A 17,585-nucleotide genomic window follows, 5' to 3' on the forward strand; every position below is an offset into this window, starting at 1 on the left:
AAAGTCCGTTTTCAATTCGTTTGAACACTTAGTTTGTTGAGGCGCTTGTGCTTGTGGGCCGCATTTTCTAGTTTAATTCACTTTCTTTCATTTGTGTAGACCATCTAACCAGAGGTCGAGAGATTGGCTTCCTCGATATCCAATTGGATAGTGTTCACACACAAAAGAATGAAAATAGCATAACAGTTGTTATTCTTTCTGATCTGGCGTTAATTAACCTATGGTCTGTCTCGACATACAACGGTCCTTATATTAGAACCTAGACCATTTTACAACTGTTTGCCCACTGCCTAGGACTTTGAACAAATTCAGTACTGGGAGTTGACCTCGTTTGGATAAATAATCTCGCTGCTTTTCTAATATATATAAAACTCCTTAACATTCGAAATAAGTGCCATTTACATATGAAAACAGTTTCAGCTACAGTCTTCTTTCATTTCAAAAGGCCAAGAAAAATGTGTTCGCAAATGTACTTTAATTTTCCTTGAATTACAAGTTGACGGTCAATGGAGTGCTATGGGAGGAGTGGGAAGTCCTCTGTAAAAGCGTCCTTGTGGTGGAGGCGCCCCCCCCCCCCCCCCCCCCCCCGCAAACGATTTCGACAGGTGAAAACAATCCAGCTCCTGCATATGGCGGACCAAAAACTGCTCGGGAGAACATTGAACAGACAGCACTTCTGCAATCAACAGGACTGTCCAAGTAAGTGCCAAGCTTACGGTACCCTCCATGGTGGTCATAATTCGCTTCGCTTTTTTCATCAAACTCGAATTCAGTGCGTTGGAGAGAGGTTTGTGTGCAATATAAGAACAATGGATATCCAGTTAGTGGTAACAATGGCGCAGTTTTCAATAGGCAAATGACTTGCATTATTTTAATGAAAAGGACCAGGCAAAACGTTCTGCGTTATGGGTTGATGGAAAGAAAGAATCAGTCACTTTTTAACCGTTATCAAACCAGCTAGGAAACATTGGAAATCAAAGTTCTCGTTTGCGAGAGGCGCTCGAGACACCTTTCGCGGCGTCAACACCGTCACATAACAAAAAAATTAAATAATTCAAGGCAATCACTACGCAGCTATTCCATACTTTTTAATATGAGCAAAAATTGTGCACTGTTTTCGGGGAACGGTGCTTATGCAAGGAAAAATAGTGAAAACGTCCTTACGGTTTCCGTTTGCGCCGGTTATTAACTGAAAACCACGAGTTACAGCAGCTCTTTTCCTTGAACTAAACGGTTTCATTTCCGCTTTTTTTTTCCTCCTCTTTAGCCATCTTGGCAGTCGATTTTTTCCACAAAGAAACGGCCTTTATACATAAGCACTGCCCAAACTGAACAAGACTTAAACAAGACCAAAGTCTCTTTGAATAACAGGACCTTAAATTTGATTATTTCAGGTTGTTGCTTTTCAGGCCAAACGGACAAGAAATTTCTTTTTTTTTGGCAAATTAGTTAGGGAAGCTTACGAATCGAATGTCAGTTTCGCACGGACGGTGCCCGTTAAGTTCACAACGTAGTCGTGCATCGCCGTCTTTGTAGATATTTGAATTTAAGAATATTTGCTGCAGAGACGACGATGTTCGTGCTGCCGTGCGGTAAATTTCCCGCCGTTTCTGAGGTTTGTTTTATCTTTTCACAAAGCAAGGTTCATTCCAAAATGCTTAACTTCAGAGAAACGAAAAGCTAGTATAGCATAGGCTTATTAAATGAAACTATAATTTGGACTTTTAAACAGTAGTCAAGTTTAAGCTACCCTGGTCCCAGAAGGTTTTAACGTGAGCCGTGAGAGCCGCGAAGGGGAAAACTCTGGTTGCCTTGGACTTGAATCTCACTTTCATCCAGACAGCATCTGTCAAACGCGTCAAATTGATAATTACAAAAGGGGACCAATGACAACTTAGCAATCACGCTTCCCCTCGGTATTACCTAATCAAACGAATCAATCAATTGGTTGTGTTTGTAAAAATATTAAGCTATCCGAGGTCTTGAGGGTCAGATCCTGCCCCTGAGTTATTCTTATTATTGCTGGTTAAATGAGCTTTTTCTGATCGACAAAATGCGTTAAAACTGCTAACCGTGTTGTTGACTTGTTTTGACACGACGGACATTTTTGCAAAACTTTGTTCTAAAAAGACAAAGGGTTATCGACGATTTTCCCGCCACCATGACGCTTGTTTGCGCGCGCTCAGTGTTGTTCTATGAGAAAATCTCGTACTCGTAGTCGTTCTCGTCTTAGAATCTAAAAGCTCTCTAATTCAGTTCCGACCACACGAGAAAACCGAGTTGCGGACGTATATTACAGCCCTTTTTTTAATTGTATCTTTTTTTTTTCATCTAAAGATCACCGACCTGTGTGAGATGTCTGGCGTTTTGCTCAGTAAACGCCTAAGCACTTTGTTTAGCAAAGCTCGGTTACTCATAGGCTCTTGTTTGTTTTGCTTTGTTGTCGTGTCCTTGTCTCCTTTCCTCTTGATCTTCCTGCAAAAATGTTTTCTTAAATGTCATTTCAAGACTGTGTCAAAAGTCTATCACCCAAAAGAAAGATTACCCAAATTGGCCTATTACACATCAGCGCCAGGAAAGTGTCTATTTTTAAACCAAGTTCGGCTAACTCACTTCTGTACCCAATTCAAACACTTTGAGAATAAAACGTTTTGTTCCATGTATTTCCATATCATTTGAATGTGAATGCTACATTATAATGCAAATACAACTCACGAGGTTTTCTAACCCGGGACTGAAATATGAATTGGGTACAACATTTTGGTCTATTGTTTATTTTCCCACAAACTTGGCTTTAAGTAATGGTCCGGCTAAGAAGCAGGCAGAAAACCAATAGCCCGCGGCAATAGCGTCGGTTAGTTAAAATGTGCCAACATTTTTAATCAAATTAAGTTCGGCTGTTCCCATTGGTGTAAGCAGCTAAAAGCGCGAAATTTGAATTTCAATGAAAAATGTAATCGACTTGCCGTCTAAAAAATTAGATTCTGTTTCGTAGAACAAATCATTATGCCTTCAAAAACTATGTTTGTAAATATCGTTAAGATTCTATGCGCCATTTGCCGATTGGCGAATGGCGCATACGAACAATGCCCAAATTTGGCCGAGAGACAGAGATCAAGGGCATGGGGAAGAAGAAATCCAAAAAAGGGCTTTTTTTCATTTTTTCCTCATCTTTTTTTCGACATTTTCCGATATTAGCCAATCAGATGCCTCGATTGGAGCAGCAGCTTCTAAGTACTTGTTGCCGCTGGGCTGCCTGCTTCTTAGCCGGACCATTACTTAAAAATAGATGCTTTTCTGACGCTGATGGGGACAACCTAATACCAGATTCTTGCTCTTGGGTAAATGGACTCTTGGTCATGTTTATAGTAGGTAAATCCAATCACTACAGCTTCTTGAGTTATAGTCTTTTTGTGAACCGGTAATTTTTTCTTTATTTTCAGTTGAACGGTCAATGGAGGTAAATGGATTGATTGGTCTTCCTGTTCAAGAACTTGCGGTGGTGGGACAAAAATCACGATCACGAACTTGCACCAACCCGCGTCCCGCCAATGGTGGGGATGACTGTGTGGGAAGCGCATATCAAACTCGAGAATGCAGTGAAAAAATCTGCCCAGGTTAGGCACAAAAACATCCATCTTTCGTTCCAATGAAAACCTGGGAACTGGGCCTCTATGAAAAATCGGCTGTGGTTTGGAAAAAAATTGTAAACCATGTTTTTTGTCTGCAAAATTTTCGTCTGGCGATTCCGTTTAAGGTAGGTTACGAGAGGTAATTCAAGAAAATTTGACGCAAGAATTTAGGAAATGCTTGCTTGTGATGACAAATCCTGAAACCGAATAAACTGTTTCAACTGCCTGCTGTCGTTTGTTGTTCTTTCAAACATGCAGACTACGTAATGGTTTTCTTTCTTAAAAAAAAATTGTTTTTTTTTTTTCATAGTGGATGGGGCGTGGAGTGATTGAAGGACTGGGAGCCGTGTTCAAGGACGTGTGGAACTGGAACGCAGCAACGCATGCGCATGTGCACCCAACCGCGCCCAGCTTTCGGTGGGAGAGACTGTGTTGGTGCCAGTCGTGAAACCAGATCTTGCCAAGGAATACCATGCCCAGGTTAGGATAAATTTTTAGTTTTTAAAACGTACAGAATTGGTCAATCTTACTGTCTCTAAAAATTCTGCATCATATTAGATTCAGGAAATATGTACCAGGAGCCCAAAACGTACCACGCCTACAATTCCAATATTACGTCAACTCATGGGCTGCTTATTAGGGAGCTTAAGCACGTGCGTTTTTGAGACGCGGGATGGCAACCGGAAGAGAACATTTCGCGTGCCAGGGCAGTGGTGTCTCCCAGATTTTTATACTTAATCATCTCAAATGGAGCCAAGATACTTAGGAATGTAAATATGGTTGTGTGAACACACAGTTCAAAGGCAAAACAGCCCACTTCCGGTTGCCTTCCGCGTTCCAAAAACGCGCGTGCTTAAGCTCCGTATTAAGCTCTATGGAACGGCATTTTCACAGCTCAAGACGAGTTCTTAAATAAGATTTGGCTTGCACGAGTGACCAGTCGCAAGCCCATGGGTAATAATTTCTCATGCAAGACTTCTGATCAGCTGGAACGGCCCTAAAAATAACTCGGTCTGTAAAAAACGGCCGTTTTACAAAACGCAGTACGCTCCCAGTCATGGGCTTTCTGATGTGTATTAATGGCGCTAATTTAGTTCACTGAAACGTTTGCTGCAGTGGACGGGAAAATGGAGTTGTCTGGAAAGACTGGGAACCATGCTCACAGACTTGCGGCACTGGAATTCAACAACGCATTGCGCACATGCAATGAGCCACGTCCAAAATTTGGTGGAAAAGACTGTGCTGGTCCAAGTCGTGAATCAAGGTCGTGTCAAGGATTCCCTTGTCCAGGTATATACGTAGACACGCATTTACAGTACTTTCTACTTTCAAATTGAAGAAAAAGCTTTCTGAAAGTAGGAAGGAAGTTCCCAAGGGATCACGGAAACACCAAAGGAAGCTAAGCCAATATGAAAGTTTTTGTAAGTCGTCTGTTTCCAGTCTCAAGACTAACGCTTATAACTGAAACAACCAACAACCTTACTTCAATGTGTTTCATAAGGCAATTTGTTCTAAATATTGTTTTCATTTTTAACGCAGTGGATGGTCAATGGAGTGAGTGGAAAGATTGGGAGCCTTGTTCTGTATCGTGTGGGACTGGGAGACAGCAACGAGTACGCATGTGCACACATCCGCGCCCTGCTTTTGGTGGGAGAGACTGTGTTGGTGCCAGTCGTGAATTAAGGACATGTAACTCAATGCCTTGTCCAGGTGAATTTTTCAGTTTGATTATCCGATAGGTTTGAAAACTCTATATTCGCCGACCGCTTGAGGCCGGCCTAAGGTTAGTCCCAACTAGAGCGTGGAAGTTCAGCGTAAGCTTAGCTAACTTACCATCTCATGCAATCGTTCTACAGTGGACGGTGCTTGGGATGAATGGCAGGACTGGGAGCAGTGCTCAAGGACATGTGGAACTGGGACACAGCAACGTGTACGCTCGTGTACTAGACCACGGCCAGCGTTTGGTGGCAAAGACTGCGCCGGCGCAAGTCGAGAAACAAAATCATGCCGAACAGGACCTTGTCCAGGTGAGAACAACGCTTTTTTAAATCAATATGTAAAATAAAATCAAAAAGGCTCAACACATAACATTAGTATGTCAAGTCTTTATTTGGGGAGGGTATTACATATAAATAGTGCAAGAGGACAAAAAACCTGTCTCCCTCTAGTGAGGAAAACTAAAAAAAAAAACTTACAAATCAGACTATCTAAATTAATTTTAGAAGCCTAAAAATATATCACAAAACCGGTATAATAATATAAGAACATCAATGAAGAAATTCAGGGCAAAAATGAGCCAAAGATTACATGCACTCTCTCGTACAACCAAAACAGCTTGGCCCACGATGTGGTGAATTGATCAACAACATCTGTTACGGAGAATTGCGATTTAATTGCTTAATTTGGCGCGAGAGAAAACTCTCAAAGTCCAGAATGCCGCGTCATTCACTTCCAAAGAAATGTAGTATTTGGTAATAATCAGAGAATATTTAAGTACATTCGCCATTTTCAGTGGTTTCACAAGTATTGTGGGCTCATATTTTGTTTTGCTACATCGCTGACAACACAATGCAGCGCGACGATTTTGCTACTAACTTTTGCGAAATTGCGACCACATTTTCGTATCTTGCCGCAAAATTTCGACTGGATTTTTTCGCTAATTTCCAGCCCAGTCTCCTGATTTTTGGTGCCAACCATACAATAATAAGTAATAAATAATAACAACTTTACTTAAGTGTCAATGGATTTAGCACAAGAGCGCTAATTGGGGACATTAATCAATTTAAATTAAATCAAATCAAATCAAATATTGGTTTTTGTAAAGAGGGGAAAACCGGAGTGACCGGAGAAAAACATCTCGGAGCAGAAAAGAGAACCACCGAACTAACCCCACATATAACGCCGAATATGAGAATCGAACCCGGAGCACATTGGTGGGAGGCGAGTGCTCTCACCACTGCGCGAGAATCGAACCCGGAGCACATTGGTGGGAGGCGAGTGCTCTCACCACTGCGCCACCACTGCGCCACCACTGCGCCACCACTGCGCCACCACTGCGCCACCACTGCGCCACCACTGCGCCACCACTGCGCCACCCCTGCACAAAGGCTTTTCGATTAAACTACCTCTTGGTTGAATTTCCCTTGCCACCAAATAGAAAGGCGATTGCAAAGCGACGGGGAAGCATTGCAACAGGCATCTACTTGTCGTTAAGGTGAGTTTTTGCAGTATTTGGCAATAACTAAAGAACCTTTTCATTTCCAGTGGATGGACAATGGACCGAATGGAAACCTTGGAAGGAATGCACAAGATCTTGTGGTGGTGGATTCCAAACACGTGCTCGCACGTGCACCAATCCTAGTCCCGCTCACGGAGGAAGAAATTGCAGTGGGCGTGGGAGCGAGGCCAGACCTTGTGGAACCGACCATTGTCCAGGTACTTGCCTGCGCTCATCGAATTGTCACTTGTTAAATTTTGTCAGCAAGACGCAATAGGCAACAGGTTTCAGTAAAATGCGCAATGAATGTTGTCCGAGGGTTCCAGATCTTTCCCGCACCAGAAATAATGGTGAGATCAACCGTGAGTTCAAGGAGAACAGGCAAACGCAGTACAAAATTGTTGTGCTGCAGAGGGGATGGGCCAAAATTTGTTCAGCTTTAAAAGTTATCCTGGGTGACCAGTTTACGTAAACACTTTCATTTAACCATTACTTGAAAGTAAGCTCTAATAACTTTGCAAATGTTAAGTTTAAATAAGAGTCGCTGCTGATGTAAGTATCTATTTGTTGGAGGAGAAGACTATGAATATTTTTGGAAAAGGTAATATGCGATCTGATCCGTTTGTCAATGCCGCCACCTTTAATCCTCCTCTGTTTCCTCAAATATTTGTTACTCTTCCTCTTTAATTTTCAGTCGATGGAAACTGGACTGCGTGGGCAGACTGGGGAGAGTGCTCTAGGTCGTGTGGTGGTGGACTGCATTCCCGTTTAAGAGCGTGTACTAATCCTGCTCCGAGGCATGGTGGGAAGGATTGCGTCGGAAAGTCAGATCAAATTCGCCCTTGCAACACGCAGTCTTGTTCAGGTATGCCGCCTTGTAGAGCATTTTTGCCGCGCATTTTTGACCGCACACCGGTCGCTCAGTTGGTTGATTACGTGATGCCATGCCTGAAGTCGTCAGTTCGACTCCAGCCGGGCCAACACTCAGGGTCTTTAAATAACTGTGGAGAAAGTGTTGCCTTTGTAATGACTCTCTCTTAAACTCTGTAGTCTTCTCGGAAGAGGACAATATACCGTAGGCCCCGTCTCACAACTTTTCAATGATCATAACCCTGTGGGACATAAACGAGCCCACGCACTATTCGCAAAGAATAGGCTGGTCTCTTTCCGCCCTGGAGTAGGGCATGAAGTTCCCGACGTTGTGGTCCATTCCCTGTGATGTATCATGCATGGTTGGGAGGATAAATGCTCGGAGATACCAAGCAAGGATAATCTGGCAATGAAGGGATGAGTTCCTAAAAAAACTGTGGTGGTACAACGGTTGAGATAGTAAAACAAGAAAATTCGGTTTTTTCAGACATTTGATGAAAGTCGGATCACCATCGTGAAAAGATTAAATGGCTCACATCTCGAGCCAACTATCACATCAATTTTCTTTTTTTCTCAAAGTGGATGGTGTATGGGGCAATTGGACCAGCTGGACAACTTGTACGAAAACATGCGGCACGGGACAACAGACGAGAACTCGCGCATGTACCAACCCCGCACCAGCTCACGGTGGAAAACAATGCACTGGACAAGCTCAAGAGACAAAGGACTGCAACGCTCAGTCATGCGCAGGTGTGTTCAGATGTCACGTACGTTTATTTTGCTTGTCACGACCTTGTGTGTCATTTAGCAACTCCCTTAAATGCAAATTGCTAGGTAAAACGTGCATAATCCTATAAATCGGGTAGCCAGTGAGGCTCCTTCGTAAAGTTATTGGATGATTCTGTGGCACGAATGTGATTCTGTTCTCTTGAAACCCAACGTGTTCAAAGCAATGTGACACGGATACAAGAGATGACAGGCCAGTCGTAACCCCATCTTAAACTCATCATACGATTTATTTTGACGAAAAAGAATTTTCCATATATACAGCTTCCAGTCTTTTAATTATTTCCTCTGTCGCTCATTCAGATTGCTCCGAAATCGCTGACATCGCTTTTCTTGTCGATGCATCCGAGAGCATGACCAAGAAGGATTTTGAGACACAGAAGGAGGTCATTAAGAGAATCGCTGCAACCTTTGATGTTGGACCAACCAAATCCCACCTCGGCTTAATCACATTCAGTAGCCATGCGCAAGTGCGCATCAAGTTTAGCGAAAACCTTGACCAGCTCACCTTCCAAGCAACTGTGGATCATCTACCGTTTGCGGCAGGTGGCACGCGCTTCGATAGGGCCTTCGAAGTGGCCGCGAAGGACCTCTTCTCTCCGAGTGGCGGTGTTCGATCTGATCTTCCAAAAATCTTAATCATCCTATCAGATGGAAAACAAAGCGCCGATTACGACGCGGTGCCCATAGAGAGATCCGTTATTCTACTCCGTCGTCTCGGTGTACGAATCCTCGCTTTGGCGATTGGAGATCAAGTCGACATGATTGAAATGCGACAGATTGTCGCCGACTCTAAAGACGTTTACCCAGTGAAGGATTTCGATTCTCTTTTGGATGATGTGGAGCACGTTGGAAACAAGACTTGTGAAATCATCAGGAAACCAGGTAATTCATTAAGAATTCACGCATTTGTTTTTGAATCAAGAAAGCCCGATTGTTTATGACACCAACTCCGTTTAAGCTATTTTATTTTTCTCGTAACGTCCACTACGGCACCGAAAACACCAACATGCCAACTAAACATCTTGACGCGCTTTACTTCGAGCAAATGTTAACTGCCTTGGAAACGAACCGAAGAAATGTAAGAGATTAAGAACTAGAATACAATGTATAAAAGGGTTCTTCGAACCGAGAGGGACTGTGCGTAATCGAATTAATTATCGGAGCTCTGGTCATCAAATCTTCTGAGATCTCAGTACCCTTGGAAAATGAGCTCTGAAAGGAGGTCATCAAGGGAAGCTTCAATCTCTCGTACTTGGCCTAGAGGAGTCACCCTTTTCTCGAGTAGAGTTTTGGGAGATTCATCTCGCCCACTCTTGTAAAAGTCAATCAAAACAAAGCTATCTCGGCTTCATGGAATTGTGATACTTTTCGCAGGAAAAAAAACTGTTCCTAAAATAAATTTACTCGGGAAAGGGTTGATTCAAGGAATACGTGGAGATAGAAGCTACCCTTGATGAGCTCCTGGTTCTGAATACTAAGAGTCGGAGGATCTAGTATGCGCATGCGTGCATTTTCCCGCGTCTTGAGGAAGTCGCAAGTAATAGCTTCACTCCTTTCCCCTGTCTTTGTTCCGTTTCATCGCGGTGGAGCAGTTACTCTAGATCTCCGTTTTCAACGTTCAGCTAAACACCGCCTATATGTCTCAATGATTAGTATATTTAATCGCATGGGCCCGAGGACAATAAAGGATTAATTTCACGCGTATTTTCACAGTTTTCACAAAATTGCCCGAGTCGCGAAGCAATGAAGCCAATTTGGAAGACTTTGAAAATACAAGTAAAATTAATCCTCAATTGCACGAGGGCGCATTGCGATTATATGTTTATCATATAAATAGCGAAATTATTAAGGGAAGCCCGTTCAGAGCCTCGACAAATGACAATCAACACGCTCCCATTCGGTTAAAATTCAAGTCACAATAAATCTTTGCTGTCAACGGAAATAGCGCTTAAAATGTATCTTACATGTGGAAAGAAAAGTAGTTTATTCCAGAAGAAGATTGTCTTGTAACTAAGCAACTGTTAACCAATCAAGATCTAGTAATCATGCCCTCTTGATTACCAAAAGTGCTCTCGTGATTAAGAAGAAATGCCCTCCGTCTCAGCCAATCAGCATTCAGTAATTTTCCCCCGTATGTGATAATGGCAGTAAGCAACTCAAGCAATTGCAAAGAACCGAAAAAGTCTAGGCTCGAACAGAACTTCATCCATGACTACGTGATTGATTCTACCATTTGAGGTATAAACCAAATGGGTTTTTTTAGAAGACATGGCACAGGAAACGCTGAGGCGATCTTACCACCATTCATGTTTGTATATAAGGAGGATTTTTTAAGCATTAATTCACATTATTTAAGTGAGTGATCATTTTGGGATTTATAATAGAGCTAGAGATGACTTTTTTCGTGTTGTTTTACATAAGAAAAACAGTATTTCTTTTTATTAGTGAAGAAGAACTAAATTGGAATGATGAGGGATGAAATTCTGATTCTGTTTTGGAAAAATAACACATTGAAATAACAGGGAACGTTAGTCCTTAAGAGTAAGTCGGTCTTTCCTTGTCTTTATATTTCAGAACCGCTCTGCACTGAAAAAGCTGACATAGCATTCCTCATGGATGCCTCTGAAAGCATGACAGAAGATGACTTTGAAAGACAGAAGGACTTCGTAATTAAGGTCGCTGAATCGTTCCACATGGCTCCGAAGACAACGCAGTTCGCACTGGTAACTTACAGCAGTACGGCTCAGTTGCACATCCGCTTCCGAGATCACTTAAATCACGAGTCTTTCAAAACAGTGGTTCAACACCTTCCCTTCGCCGCCGGAGGAACGCGGTTCGACAAAGCCCTCAAGCTAGCTGCAGACGGCGTTTTCACCGGACAAAGTGGAGCGCGAGCAGGCGTTCCCAAAGTGATGATCATTCTAACAGATGGACGACAAAGTCATGATTACAATGCTATACCCATTCAGGACGCCGTGTTACCGTTACGCCAGCTTTCCGTTAAGATTCATGCGGTCGCCATAGGTAGCAACGTGAACCGCTTGGAGCTGCGGAAGCTAGTTGTGAAAGAGGGGGACATATTCAACATCAAAGACTTTGATAATCTAGTGAACAAGTCTCGACAACTGGCAACTAAAACTTGCGATATTATTACTCGACCACCTCCAGGTAAACAAGAATTAGAATTTCTTTAACACTTGAGAAAACAAAGAACAATAATATTTTGTCATTTGCGGTTTGCCGTATTAAGTTTAAATTTTTGATACAATTTCTTAGCTTTGCAAAAGCATGATATCACCTTGCTAGCGATCCAAGATCTCAAATAAAGTGAGCAAGTCGTTTCGCCATCAGGAAGTCTTGTCAACCAACTAGTCAATTAGCCACGAAGAATACTTCTGTTCTTAAGCGTGACAGTTGTTGGACTTTGACAATGATATGGTGGCGAATTGGCTGCTGCTGTCGGGTCTTCGTGATGCATGGTGGAATAACCGTAATCGTCTTCAAAGGACGTCAGTCTGTTCCCGTTCCAATCCTTGCTATCGGCAGAAAACTCAGTGAATAGGTACAGTTTTTTCTTTAGTGACCATCTCATTGCAGTTGCCGATACACAAACAACCTCACCGATTTCCAAGACGTCGAACCTCAAAAGCACTCCCTCCCTCTAGTGAAGAGGTCTATTTATTCACTACAAAGACTGAGCCTCATGCTAACCATATCCTCCTTTCCTCCTCCATTTCAGTGATGAAGTGTTCCGAGGAAGCTGACCTTGCCTTTGTCGTCGATACATCAGGAAGCATCACGGACGAAAATTTTAAAAAGCAAAAAGACTTCGTGAAAGCTTTAGCGTCTTCGTTCGATCCTACCGCAGCGAGCCACCAACTTGCTTTGATATCATACAGCGGAAATGCGCAAGTGGAAGTAAGTTTCAAAGAGAAAATCGATCACAAAGACTTCGAGAAAGCTATCGATCGTGTTCCACATTCCAAAGGCCGAACACGCTTAGACAAAGCCCTGGAACTTGCTTCATCTCAACTCTTCACTGCCAGTGGAGGCACCCGCCCTAGTAAACGAAAGGTGATGATTATTCTGACAGATGGAAGGCAAAGCCAAGACTACGACAATGTTCCTCTCACCGTCGCGGTTCGTCCCTTGAGGGAGCTCGGTGTGAGGATATTTGCTGTGGCCATCGGGGATGAAGTAGATCTTAGCGAGTTGAATCAAATGACAGACAGCAAGGACGATGTAATCCCTGTTAGTGATTTCGATGACTTAGCTAATATGGCCAACGATGTTGCTCTGAAGTCTTGTCGCGTGACTGCACATTCACCAGGTAAATATTAGAGAAAATTTCATTCCATTGGCAGTGTCACGCAAATCTATCCTTAATCAAAAGACCGAAAAACGTACAAAGCACTTTGGAGACCTAAAAACTCATGTTAGATTTTTTTTTTTACTGCGTGCGCATTAAACTAATGCGCAGAGGCCTTTTTTGCGCACTAATGCATGAAAAGATCAAAATTTGAAAAAGTAGGCCAACCTTTTCGAATTTTGACACGCTAGTTTAAAACATTCGCCACAAATTTGCCATAGAGATTTATACCTCCATATACCATGCCGGTATGGATCATGGCTTGTTATAAATTGGCTACTTGTGGTGATCTTAAAATCTTATCATAAACATGTACAAGAGAGACAACAAAATTAACGAGACGCATATACGTCGTGTAGACATTAAGAAGTGTCCTCATCCCTAAAATCTCAAGTTAGCACCCTAAATTATTCTCTTACGTGAGGAGGGTTTCATTTTTCACGTCAAATTCAAAGTATTTTACATTGCGCATCTTGGAAAGCCTATCGACACCCTAGGGACTGATCAGGATCTTTTTGTTTACTTTTTCTCTACTGTTTTTGTTTGTTGATTTTTTTCTTATTTGCTTGCCAATTTAAGTTGAATGCAAGGAAGACCACATTAACTTAGGCTTCGTCATGGACATGTCCAGCAGCGTCAGAGAAAAAAATTTTAAAATTGAAAGGGACTTTGTTAAAAACGTCGCAGACGCCTTCTCCATCGCGCCCGGGAAGACTGAAGCCGGCGTCGTCGCGTACAATAACGAGGCCAGCCTATGGGTCAGCTTCGGACAACACGGTAGCAACGAAGAATTCAAGGCAGCAGTGGATAAGATTCCCTTCTGGGGAGGTCAAACGCGCATTGATAACGGGCTCAAAATGGCAGCGGCTGGACTGTTTGGGGCCATGAAAACGGAACGTGCCAATTTACCCAAGGTGCTTATCGTGCTCACCGATGGCAAACAGTCCTCTGATCCTAGAGCAACACCATTGGAAGAGGCTGTTCTACCGCTGTTACAGCTAGGTGTCAAAGTTTTAGCTGTTGGTATTGGAGATCACGTTTCCAGGGATGAACTGAAGCTGATTGTTGAAAGCGAACAAGATATTCTCACTGCTGATGATTTTGATGACTTGCTTGCCAAATCTCACCGGATTGCTCGTGCCACTTGTGAGGAAGCAAGACTGTCTTGTAAGTGAAAACATAAATTTAATTAGGTGATGGAACAGCGTCCCAGATTAAGAGATAAGGATTCTTAGTTATTAAACTACTCTTAACTGAATCCGGCTGTGGATAACGACGAATAATAAAAAAATATTCACCGACTTTACTAAAGTCGGTGAATATTTTTTTGAAAGAAATAAACGTTTGTTAGTGTTAGTATTTCATTCGTGTCGGAATTTCAAGGTAAGTTTGATGCGTGTGCGAAATGTGTTTTAAGGTGTAATGAAGTAATTTATAGTGACTCATTCGTGTTCAAGTATTTTAGCTTATAAAGTCCTTTTTTCAGGCAGTTGGCTCCAACTCACTTTAAGTTTAGCGTTATGCCAAGAGCAGTCAGTTATCGATACAGATTTTCTGATCGCCACTGCTACATCAATAAGTGAATACTAGTGCAAGTTTTACCGATGGTGCCTCGGGTATACTTAGAAAAAATCTGAATGTTCTGGATCCGGATTCTCCACCAATAGGCCTGAGGAATTCCGTAGGAATTAGGTCATTAAACTAAATTAAGTAAAAGTGGCATTCCTCGCAATTATGATGATAGAGTTGGTGAATTTAAGGCTTGCATTATCTCTGGGGTTTAAAATGCCTGGTCTTCTTAATTGCCTTTGTGAAGATATACATGATTATGTGGTTTTCGATTGTCTTTCTTTCTTGTTTACAGCTTTCTTTCAAGGAGCAACTTCAACTAAAAAATCGTGCTTCAGAAATGTGGACATTGGATTTGTCATGGACTCTTCGGACAGCACTACCGCGCAGGAATACCAACACCAAAAAGAACTGGTCCAGAAGATCTCGTCCTATTACGACATTTCTAGAGATAACACTCGGGCTGGAGTAATTGTATACAGTGACAACGCTTTCACCACCGTAGGACTCAACAGCTACAAGGACTTGGCGTTCTTCAAGCGCGCTGTTGGAGCTTTGCCTCGTGTCAATGGCGGAAACAGAAAAGACAAGGCGCTTATTACCGCTAGAAGACTTTTCAAAACTAAACGACCGCAAAGCGCTGCTGTGTTTACACAGGCATCCCAAGTGTTGATTTTCGTTACCGAAGGCCCACAAACGGCTGTGGCAAGTTCACTTCCTTTGGAGCGCGCAGTCCACCCACTGAAGAAGCACGGTGTCAGGGTCATAGCCGTGGGGATTGGTAATCAGACAGTTTATCGTGAACTCAGCAGAATTGCGCATGACACTAATGACATTTACCTAGCCTCGTCTTTAGATGATATCGACAAAGTGGCACGTGACTTGATGAAAATCATTTGTAAGGTAAGGGAAAATCTTTGAATCAAAAGTATTGATATCTTCAACTAACTTAATCTCCCATAGCGTTTGTTTCTCAAAGTTCTCTCTGTTTTTTCCCGCATATTCATAAACCGCGCAAAAATACCTTTGAATTTGTAAGCACCGTCCTAAACGGATTTTTCTCTTTCTCTCTCTATTTGCAGTTATGATGAAAGTGAATGACAACCTGAGGTGAAACAAAACATGTTCTATGCATGTCAGTTGGAAACAACGTTAACTGCTTTCTGCAATGGCCCTTTTTAAAGTAGTAAAAGATATCATAATTTCAATCTTCCAAAGCGGAGAAACACTCAACGACTTTAACTGTGTTCACAATGCTTTTCTTAAGTGAACTACAACAGAGTTATATATATTTTTCTACAAAAATACTCCGAGGTCTAATTTCAAGAGAAACCGCACAACATTGGGATGACAGTAATATATCAGTGCAGTTTTATCAGGTCTTGTAAGGCCCCAGTTGTTCGAAGGATGGATATAGCGCTACCTACTGGATAAAATAGACCTAATCAGCTAACTCAGTAGACCGTATTCATAAATGGCGGGCCATTTATAATTCTTTTGTCAAAGTGCAAATTAGCCTACCAAGCCTCGATACCATACAGTGAATTGAAAAGAATTCTTGCTCTAAAATGAGACTTAGTAGTCTAATTTGCACGTGAACAAATGAATTATAAATGTGACCGCCATTTATGAATAAGGTCTATGTTGTACCCAATTCAATAATCCTTTGCGAACAAAACGTTTTGTTCCAGGTATCTCCATATTATTTAAATATGAATACTACATTATCGTGCAAATACAATTCACATAGAAAAATTAATCCTGGGAGATTTGAATTGGGTACAACATTCAGTTAGCCGATTAGATCTTTCACCAGCTATCTACTGCATAACTCAATTGGTTTTGCTAGTTCTTATCCGCTGGATAGCGATTTATCAGATGGAAAGCGATATCCACCTTTTGAACAACCGAAGCAATGCTTGGCAAGTAAAAAATAGAAATTCAGAGAAAATTTCACGATTTTAATCGTTGCAAATAAAGGAACACGGTATTTAAGTAATTTCATAAGAAGAATTAATTAATTAAAAGAAAATGAGATTTCTATTTAATTTTGCAAGGGAAAATGACCTTTGATGTTTCAGTAAGCAAGGTAATACAAAGGGATATACTGCCTAATATGCGTATTTTGTAAATATTGCAATCGGACAAAAATAAAATGACTTTCGTTTGCTTTACCAGTTGAGGGGCGCCCTTATTTGTTATAAAATATATGTAACAAGTTAATAATTGCTTCTGAGTAAGTAGCCCCTAATTTCTGGACGATTAGGCCCCAGAAGAAAACACCTCCATCACTCCAGATAAGACATTGTTCTCTCACAGACAGCTATAAATTGAAAAAAGGGGTCTAGTCTAGCGTAGCAGGCGGTTTGGTGAATGTTAGAAGCTTCTTTCCACCGTCCAGTGAAAGTAAGTCAAAAGAGCAAGCGAAGAGGGCGGAGGTAAGGAGGGGGGGGGGGGGGAAGAAGGAGCGAGAAACCTCCTTCTCGCCCCCTCCCCCTTCGCTTGCTCTTTTGACTTCAGTGCAGGTTTTCGCACGGCCGTAATGTAAAATTCACTAAACCGCCTGCTACGCACTAAAAGGGGTCCGACTTCATGCTGTTTTCCCTGATAAAAAATGATGAAACTTGCCATATGGCTTGTTGTAGTTGTCCTTAATTCTCACATGGAATTTCAGAAAAATAAGTTCCACTTCACCTTCCATACAAGGAAAACGGAAAGGCAAGAAGGCCGTCATCTTAGCTCCGATCGACCCAAATCCAGCGCAATTTTGAAATACATGTAAGAGATGCCCGAAACCCAGAAACCACTAAAGCCTCCCGGCCCAGCTAGCTGAACAAAGACAGCAGGCTACGTGAAAATCGCACATCGCCTTCCAAAATGACTGTCGGTATGCGTGGGTATCACAACTTGGTCAGTTTGAAAACGACGGCTAAACTTGGGGCGCCTGGTGACGAGTGAATTCACGAGTCAGGGACTTGTCATTGGTAAGGGACATAGCAGTAAACATGCAAACCACAGACTCCAAAAAAAAACAATTGGCGCTTAGACGTTCCAGATAACAGAAGACGGACCATTTCATGGAAATGCAAAGCAGGAAAGGTTCCGCCAATCCGCCATCCCTGGGGGTAGGTTGGGGGGG

General features: G+C 42.2%; 1 protein-coding gene across 2 annotated transcripts; it reads left to right on the plus strand.

Moving 5' to 3' along the window:
- Window positions 1–4,034: 4,034 nt before the first annotated feature.
- On the plus strand, window positions 4,035–16,731 carry LOC138013279 (coadhesin-like). Of its 2 annotated transcripts, none has more exons than XM_068860308.1 (12): window positions 4,035–4,112; window positions 5,172–5,342; window positions 5,489–5,659; window positions 6,897–7,067; window positions 7,544–7,714; window positions 8,299–8,469; window positions 8,809–9,390; window positions 11,083–11,676; window positions 12,248–12,838; window positions 13,457–14,044; window positions 14,742–15,349; window positions 15,529–16,731. In XM_068860308.1, exons 2-12 carry the CDS (start codon window positions 5,252–5,254, stop codon window positions 15,532–15,534), a joined length of 3,744 nt encoding a protein of 1,247 aa, XP_068716409.1. In that variant the 5' UTR covers window positions 4,035–4,112; window positions 5,172–5,251; the 3' UTR covers window positions 15,535–16,731. The 2 variants fall into 2 exon arrangements, with proteins under 2 accessions (XP_068716409.1, XP_068716408.1); XM_068860307.1 differs by lacking the exon at window positions 4,035–4,112 and adding an exon at window positions 4,835–4,922.
- Window positions 16,732–17,585: the final 854 nt, after the last annotated feature.

This window comes from Montipora foliosa, chromosome 8 (assembly GCF_036669935.1).
Source record: "Montipora foliosa isolate CH-2021 chromosome 8, ASM3666993v2, whole genome shotgun sequence".
NCBI classification, from domain to species: domain Eukaryota; kingdom Metazoa; phylum Cnidaria; class Anthozoa; order Scleractinia; family Acroporidae; genus Montipora; species Montipora foliosa.

Coding starts and splice junctions, on each gene's coding strand:
- LOC138013279 (XM_068860308.1), top strand. CDS start 5,252: ATGTGCACACATCCGCGCCCTGCTTTTGGTGGGAGAGACTGTGTTGGT. Junction 7,715..8,298: donor CAACACGCAGTCTTGTTCAG/GTATGCCGCCTT, acceptor TTTTTCTCAAAG/TGGATGGTGTATGGGGCAAT. Junction 14,045..14,741: donor TGAGGAAGCAAGACTGTCTT/GTAAGTGAAAAC, acceptor TCTTGTTTACAG/CTTTCTTTCAAGGAGCAACT.